Raw genomic sequence first — 9,643 nt, 5'->3', positions numbered from 1 at the left:
TTTTTTTGGTTATTAAATGACATAAACAAAATATTTAATTTATCCTATATTGGAGAATTTGAAGTTAAACAAAAAAATAAAAAAATATTCATTGTGATTATATGATTATATATATAATTAAAAATTAGTAAAACGTTATAAATATAAAAATGAAATAAAATAAATAAATATATTAAAAATGTATGCATTATATATATATATATATATATATATATATATATTACAGTTCCATTATCTTATCACGTTATTTTTGTTTTTTGTTCCTTAAAATTTATATACATAAAAACCCAACATATCGATATCTCAGATATGACAAATAAAACCGAGGAGTAAAATAACTATAAAATATGTGAGAATAAAAGAATATATATTATAAAATAATTTATATGGTTTTTATAAATTAAAAATAAAGAAATTCATTACTTGTAAAAAGGTATTATACCCTCGAAATTCAAGGTAATAAGCCCACCAAAGCCAATGCAACTAAAAATAAAATAAAATATAATACATATGTAGTATATATATTATGATGTCGTTTGTTTTATGTTATGTTAATATGTATGTATATCATATCATTTTGATCATGAAAAAAATAATATATGAAAAGATATATTTATATAATAAAAGAAATCTTTTTGAGCCTACTTTTGCCACAATAAAAAATAAAATCGAGGATATTATAAGAAACATATTTCTCTGCATTATAAAATATATATATATATATGTATATATATACATATATCTAATAAAAACATGTGTAATATTTTTTCTTTTTTTTTATTACCTTGCTTAAGGTTATGGCACAAAGTATAATTGGTAAAAATGGAATGCACCAAATAAAATACTAAAAAATAAATTAAATATAAATTATATGAAATGTCTATACATTATATAGGTGTACATATCATTAGTATAACTATCTATTATATTAAATACATTTATAATGTTATATAATGGATGATCTATAAATTTTCCATAAAATGTAATAGAAAATTATATGCTTTTAATTTCTCCTTTATTTACCTGAGATGTGCACACTTTATTCAATGCAATAAAAGAAATAGTCTAAAAAAAAAAACATATATATATAATTATATATATATATATATATGTATACATCTTATATTTATAATATATTAATTATTATATACTTGTAAAAACATGGATAATTCCAAATTCGTTCTTGCATATTTAAATCCAAATAAGGCTACTAAAATTATTTGTGGTACAAAGGTTATTAAGGGAATAATCTTTAAAGAAAAAAACAACATATATATATATATATATATATATGTGCCATTTTAATAATACATCATTTAAACTTTTAAAGCGTGTCCATTTAATTTTTTTTTTTTTTTTTTTTATTATTATTACCTTTGAATTCTTCTCAATACTTAAATACATAAGGTAAAAAAAAAGGGAAAAGTTATGCCTATGATCACGTCTAATAATATGATATATAAAAGACTCATACAAAAATTCATATCCATATCTGATATAAAAAAAAAATAAAAATAAAAATAATGTATCCTTCTAAAATAATTTATTGGATTAAATAAAATATATAAGTCATACAAAAAGGTAAATGGTCACAACCTTTTATAACACCTTTATATATAAGCCTTTATACATATATTTGAATACTTACATGATATAGAATATACAGTTTAACATTAGAAATACCGAGGAACTACATATCGCAAATAAAAATTGTTCATAATTTAATTTAAATAATTCCACAAAAAAATTAGATATAATACGAAAAATAAAAAAAAATGTGTTTAATAGGAGGTTTTTTTTTTTTTTTTTTTTTTCATTTAATTGAAAAATATTTTTCCCAAGTAAATAATTTTTATTTAAATATAACATGAATGGCAGTGCATAAATAATTGTATATATTTTAAAGTTTACAGCTAATCCATAAAAAATCGAAGACAAAAGGATATGTTTTTTATATATAAAAAAGATTGTTACTATTATTAAGAAGCATGGGATAACATCTGCATTACCTCGAAGGGATATAATTATGACTAATGGATTTAAAAACCATAAACAAGTATAAAATATATAATTTTTAGAATTAGTATATTTGATTTTTATAATTTGATTTATAAGAATAGTAACAAGAATATCAATAAATGAAAATAATATTTTCCCAAAAGAAAAATGAATAAAAAAATTTGGTATCATTATATATGCCAATAAAGGTGTATATCTATATGTATATCTTTCATATGGTGATTTGTTCATAAGTACATATTTTGCAGCATCGGAAAAAACATAATAATCTACATCTGTAAATTTAACATTAAAGTTTTTATCTTGCCACCTTCCATAATAATAAATAATTATACGAATTATTATACCCACAAAAAAAATCAACCACTCAAAAAATATTGCACTCTTCTCATTGTTTTTATATTCTTTATGTGTATGCCCCATTTTTTTTTTTTGTTTAAAAAGCCCAGTAATAAAATTATTATACTACACTATAATTATTAAAAATGATTAACATTAATATATTTTCTATTATCATTTTATAATATTATAATATCAATAAAAAAAAAAAAAAAAAAAAAAAAAAAAAAAAAAAAAAAAAAAAAAAAAAAAAAAAAAGAAAAAAAAAAAGCAAAACAAGTTTAGTCATTTTTTTTATGCTTTATATATATCCTATAAAATTAAAGAAACAAAGAAAAAAAAAAAAAAAAAAAATGATGAAATTAAAATTTTTACAATAATGTGTGAATTATAATAATATATATAATATATATATATTATATATTTATTTATATTGCTATAAAAAATTAAATAATATGAAAAAATAATATATAACATTAATTTCTATGTAACAAATATTATATTTAATAAAAAATTACACATGAAAGAAAATGTATTTCTACTAATACATAATATAAATAAAATATATATATATATATAATATTGTTGATTATTATTATTATATATTGTTTTAATATGAACTCGATAAAAAATATATTATTACTACATCACCTTGATAATTTTTTTTTTTTTTTTTTTTTTTTTTTTTTTTTTTTTTAAAATGAATATATAATATAAACTCTATTTATTTATAAAAAAAAAAAAAAAAAAAATTCACAATTTGATTTAATGATATATTTTTCTTTTACCTTTTTGAAGAAAATCATATTATAAGATATTTTTATATTTTATCATTTATTTTTAAATAATTTTTGTCACGTTTAGATATTTTTATCCATACATGTTTCATTCTTATATCCAAATGTTAAGTACAAATATATCATAAAATATATTTTAATCTTAAATTATTTTAATTATGTGTTCTTTTTATTTGTTATTCCTTAAGAATACCGAAAGGTACATAATGCTTTGAAAGGTACTATTATTATATATTATATTTTATATATATATATATATATATATATATATATAATAAATTAAACATTAAAAATATTTTTTAATTTTTGAATGATGAAAAATATGTTGTGCTGATTTAGGGCCAAAGGTTTCCTATATTTTTTTTTCTTTTGAAAAAAGAATGGTAACCTATATAATCTTAAGATGATGGCTTAATCTTCTCACTGACGAAAGTTAAAAAATATTTATAAATAAATAAATATATATATATATATATATATATATATATATATATATATATATAATATATCGTTTGGGGAATATTTAATATTTCAACCTTTTTTTTGATGATTTTCTTCTTTTCTTCTTTTATATTGGGAAAGGAAATGAGTACAATTTTGAAATTTATTCTTTTTTTATATATGCGCAGAATTTGTATCACAATATTTACAATTTAAAGAAAATATAATTTTTAACTTGTTCTTTTAGATCAATATGATATGTTTATATATATATATATATATTGGACATATGATTATTTTAATATTATAAATATATATACATATATATATATACTCTTAAGTATACACATTTCCCTTCATGTTAACAAAGAAAAAAAAAAAAAAAGAAATGATGACGTTTAACTAAAGACATAACCTTAATGATGTAGTAAAAATATAATAAACATATACACATCAATCATTTAATATTCCATAAAAAAATAAAATAAATAAATGATAATAAAAATATATATATATATATATATATAAATAAAAATATTAATATCACCTTATCTTAAAAAATTTAAGGATTATATATTTATATATATATATATATATATATATATATATATATATATATATTTATATAAAGAGAAAAATTGTTCTTACATATTTTTATTCAAAATGTAATATAAAATTTATTTTAAAATAATAAATAAGGGTAATATATCAATTTAAACAAACATTGAAAAAAAGAACAAAATATACATATATAATAATATATTATATATATATATTATATATTTATGTATCGATTTATATATACCACTCAATATATAATCTTCCTAATGATAAAATGTTTAATAATCGCATAATTAAAATTAAAAATGTTCATATAAAATAACACAAAAAATATGCTAACATATAAAAGAGAATAAATATAATATATATATATATATATATATACACATATATATATATACGTACATATTTAAGAGAATATATATACAAATAAATATACATATATATATATATATATATATTTATATATTTTTGAATATTTGTTCATCCTCTTTAAATAGATTAAATTTTTGGATTTTTTTCCTGTCCCCCCATTATTTAATATATATATATCTATATTCATATTTATGTACCCATTTTGATACTTGATTATTATGTTGAATTCAGGGGGTGAGCATGTTGAGAGTGAAAGGCGACCATGTTTAAAATATCTAATAAGTCTTTTACTTTTATTGATGCTTATGTTAATATTGAGGAAACAAAATGATGAAGAAGAAGAAATGAATAATAGGAATAAAATGAATTTAAGAAAAAACGAGAATTATCGAAATTATACATTTGGATATATGAGAGATATTAGTTATTTTAAATATTCTTCTGTAATATATATAACACCAAACAGGAGAATATTACCAAGTATAACATATATTGATAAATATACAATATATGTAAATGGATACGATAATATATTAAATAATTTTAAAAACATATCATTAAGTATAGATCAAAAAAAAGATGATATATATATATCATCATCATATGATGATAATTATAACATTTATAATGATGATAATATATATAATAATGATAATATATATAATGATGATAATATTTATATGGATAATATTTTTCATAATGATTTATGTAAGGAGGGAGATGATTCTAATAAAGACTGCGCTATAATTAATACCATACTTGTAGATAAATATTTATTTAAAAATATGAAAATATCTAATTGTAATGAAGAAATCGATATTTTATGTTTTTTAGTTTTTGTACAATTAAATAAGAAGAAATGTTATAGTTTTGATAATTTATCTTATTCATGTCATATAAATAATAATATTAAAAATAAAAATTTATTTCTTCTTAATAATTATTGTTATGTACTTTTGGCTAGTTCGAGTATACACAAAATATATGAATTTATAAAACTCGAATTATTAAACAAAGAAGAAATTAATGATAATACAAAAAATGAACATGTACAAATTGTAACTCATTTTTGTGGTAACATGATCAATCAGATAGCTATGATAGATTATGTGAATACACGAATATTGTTTATACAACGTTATATAAAACACACAGATAATAATAATAATAATATAAATGATCTTAATATAAATGATCTTAATATAAATGATCTTAATACAAATGATCTTAATACAAATGATCTTAATACATATGATCTTAATACAAACGATCTTAATACAAATGATCTTAATACAAATGATCTTAATACAAATGATCATAATAATAGGATGAAAGGAAAATCCATAGAATTAAATTTAAATGAAGAAAATAAAAATAATCTATATGATACATTTAATAATGATATAAAGAATACATATGAAACCAACTTAAATTTTAAATTGACGTATTATTTATCCATAATAAATATGAATACACAATATAAAGATAATATTGAATATGTAGATTATATAAACAATAAATTAACCCTAAATTTATTTCCACCTATATATATAGGATATGACGAAACATCAAACTTTTATTATATTATACAATACGAGAATAAAGATTTTCTTACCATAATATTTATATCTCCTATAACCCTTACGACATATTACACGCTAAAAATAACTGACTTCTACTCAGGTATAAAAATATGACTAAAAATGAGTATATAAGTATATATGACATGTACAAACCATATTACATTTTGTTCGATTTTTTTTTTTATTATTTTTTTTTTTTTTTTTTTGTAGGATGGTTACTAATACCCAAGTATTATTATGAAAACAAAGGCTTAATACTGCTAGGTAAAAATATATATATATATATTTATATATATAATAATAATAATAATAATATAAATATGAAATATATATATATTATCGTTGCCCCTACTTTATAGGTGAATATCCTCCATATGAAGATGAACTACACGTTTGGGATATAACCAACATAGAACATAGTAAATATTTCGTAAATGTTATTAAAGCTTATTCAAATATATGATCCATAGGGAAAATAATCATATAAATAAATAAATATACATGCATACATACATATATATATATATATATATATATATATATATATATATTTATATGTATCATTCTTTTGCGTTCTTTAATATCTATACATATTTAAAATATATTTTTGTAACATTCATATTTTTTACTATTTGAAACTCTTTTTATTTATGTTATTTTTTATTTTATTATTTTTTTTGTCTATCAATATTTTTCTGTTATAAATATTTATTATTAATTATGTACATATTTATTTGTGAAAAAAAAAAAAAAAAAATTAAAATTAAAATTAAAATACTTTTAATTGTATAATTAAAGTGATTATATAGTACATTAAATATTTTTTTTATATTTTTTAAAAATATATATCATTATTATATGCGTTATATGTATATTTATGAGGACAGATTAATCAATATATACTATTTAATAAAAACTAAGAAATTATAATAATTAAATAATGGTATTTAAAAAAAAAAAAAAAGTTGCGGCATTCATAAAGGGCATATTTTTATATATATATATATATAATATATATAATAATATTTTATTATATTATAATTATATTATGTTATATTTTTTTTATTTTTTTTATTTTATTTTATTTTATTTTTTTTTTTTTTTCCATTCAAATAAATTATAAAGTTAAAAAAGAATATATTAAATATACATGAGATTGTATAATAAAAAATAAAGGTTAATCTTCAAGGATATACAATAAATAAATTTATATACTATATAAAAGTTAATAACTTACTATGACATATATTATATATATAATATGTAGTATTATATACAATTATAATAATATCTATTTATATTCTATATAATAATATTTAATATAATAATAAAAAATATAATTTATACATTACTTAATTTTTTTTTTTTTTTTTTTATTTAATTAATGAAAAAAAAAAAAATATATATAAATATATTAATTGTATATATTTAAAGCATATATAAAATATTATTACTATAATATATATATATATATATATAAGAAAAAAAAAAACGACAAATTTATATATATATATATATATATATATATATATTCATTTATTTATTCATTTATTAATTAATTTTTATAAATAATGTCATTAACTTTAATTCGTCATGATGAGGAAGAAAAAAGAAGAAACAGTATTCATAATCCCACCGGAAGAATAGGACATTCTCTTCACTTCTATTATGATATAAGTCAAAATAAGGATGTTTGTGAACATAGTTCAGTGCAAGAAAAAGAAGAGAATGAACTTAATGACAATAATATAAATGATGAAAACAATAATATGAATGGTTATAATGATTATATGAATGGGAAATATAAAATAGTATTATATGGTGGTGGGTTACTAGACTATGATTTTACAAAAAATTATGCCAGTGAATTTTTAATGAATGTTCATGGAGATATTACCAAATGTGATAATAATGAAAATGATAAGGATAGAAAAAGTAATATATATAATTCAACAAGTATAGAAAATTATTTAATTAAAACATATAATGATACATATATATGTGAAGAAGAAAATGAAAAATTTATAAATTGGAAAAAAATTAAAACTTATAATGTACCTTCACCTAGGGCTTTTCAAGCTTCATGTGTAGTAAATTTGGGACGCAACGGAGTATTCCTATTTGTACATGGGGGGAAAACAAAGAATAATATATTAGCAGACAATAAATTGCATGCCTTGAATTTAACAGTTGTATCATCCTGTTGTAATGATGAAAATGAAAATGATGATAATAATAATAATAATAATAATCAAAGTGATAGTAATAATAATAACCAAAGTAATAGTAATAGTAATAATAATAACCAAAGTAATAGTAGTAGTAATAATAATAACCAAAGTAATAGTAATAGTAATAATAATAACCAAAGTAATAGTAATAGTAATAATAATAATAATAATAATAATAATAACCAATGTGATAGTAATAATGAGGGTAATTACCATTGTGATCAAGAATGTAAGCCTTATAATGAACAATCTTCAAAAATTACAGAAAATAATATTAATCAGTTAAATAATTCAAACATGTTAAACGAACATAAAATAAGTTCTATGAATAATATTTGCTTAAGTAACAATATAGAAAAAAATAAAAATCAAAGGAACTGTTCATCCTCATCATATGTAGACTCAAATAATCATGTTTCTTCATCAACGCCTTCATTAACTTCATCCTCAAATTCATCAGATTCTTCAAAATTATCTCGACCTCCATTTTATTTTAAAAACGAAAAAGATATGATAAATGATAATAACGGTGTATATATAAATTCTCGTAAACCTATTAATGATATGTTAAAAACAGACACATCCAGTTGCTCTAATTACAGTTCGGATTATTCATATACAAGCGAATCAGAGAAAATTAAAAGAAAATGGGTAGAAATTAAAATCAAAGGGAAAAAACCTAGCCAGAGATATGGACATAGTTTAGATTTTTTATATCCACACTTAATTTTATTTGGGGGAAATGAAGAAATTTGTGATGAAGATAATTCTTTTTGTAAAAATGATTTATGGATTTTAAATATCAAAAAATGTAAAAAAGGAAAAGAAACAAAAAATGGACATACATATTGTTATTCCTATTTTCTATGGGAAGAAATAAATTATCAATATGTAAATCCATTTGGAAGATCTTTTCATTCAACTGCAATTTGGTATGATACAAAAAAAAAAAAAAATAATTTAATTTTATATGGTGGTAAAATGAAAAATCAAAATCTTTGTAGTAGATTATTTTTATTACAATATAATGGATATATATGGTCTTGGTCGATCTTACCTGTATATGTTAATACTTTAAATGAACATAGAGCATATCATTCTATGATCTGTGCTAATAATTATTTATTTATTATAGGAGGTGAAGAATATAATTATAAATATATAGAAAAAATGCCTTCAGCCTTATATTCATTTGAATCCAAAAAATTCCAGTATATTAATGATTTTACAGCAAAGGCATGTCTAAAATGTTTTGCAAAACAAGATATTATTTATTCATGGGGGGGATTTACAGATA

At 18.2% G+C, this 9,643-nt stretch overlaps 3 protein-coding genes and 1 non-coding gene across 4 annotated transcripts in view; 3 read left to right on the top strand and 1 right to left on the bottom strand.

Moving 5' to 3' along the window:
* Nucleotides 1–239: 239 nt before the first annotated feature.
* PRSY57_1210200 (GPI mannosyltransferase I) lies at nt 240–2,442 on the bottom strand (the record flags this gene model as incomplete). Its single annotated transcript, XM_012908531.2, has 8 exons — nt 240–338; nt 424–483; nt 646–696; nt 785–844; nt 1,024–1,065; nt 1,152–1,250; nt 1,375–1,492; nt 1,649–2,442. 8 exons carry the CDS (start codon nt 2,440–2,442, stop codon nt 240–242), a joined length of 1,323 nt encoding a protein of 440 aa, XP_012763985.2.
* Nucleotides 2,443–3,488: 1,046 nt separating this feature from the next.
* On the top strand, nt 3,489–3,588 carry PRSY57_1210100. The gene has a single exon (XR_002204076.1). It is a non-coding gene; the product is annotated as a small nucleolar RNA snoR14 (small nucleolar RNA).
* A 1,162-nt stretch (nt 3,589–4,750) lies between these two features.
* Nucleotides 4,751–6,578, top strand: PRSY57_1210000 (hypothetical protein; the record flags this gene model as incomplete). Its single annotated transcript, XM_012908530.2, has 3 exons — nt 4,751–6,215; nt 6,326–6,379; nt 6,475–6,578. The coding sequence occupies 3 exons, from the start codon at nt 4,751–4,753 to the stop codon at nt 6,576–6,578; spliced, it is 1,623 nt and encodes a 540-aa protein (XP_012763984.2).
* Nucleotides 6,579–7,686: 1,108 nt separating this feature from the next.
* PRSY57_1209900 (hypothetical protein) overlaps nt 7,687–9,643 on the top strand; it is a gene marked incomplete at both ends in the record, with an annotated part of 3,378 nt that continues 1,421 nt past the window's right edge. Inside the window, one exon of the mRNA XM_012908529.2 lies at nt 7,687–9,643. This exon is cut by the window's right edge and continues 1,421 nt beyond it. Coding sequence (XP_012763983.2) covers nt 7,687–9,643 — 1,957 coding nt within the window.

Source organism: Plasmodium reichenowi, chromosome 12 (assembly GCF_001601855.1).
Source record: "Plasmodium reichenowi strain SY57 chromosome 12, whole genome shotgun sequence".
Taxonomy (NCBI): Eukaryota; Apicomplexa; class Aconoidasida; order Haemosporida; family Plasmodiidae; genus Plasmodium; species Plasmodium reichenowi.
Note: the sequence above shows the minus strand (reverse complement) of the source record. Positions and strands in the feature narration are given on the sequence as shown.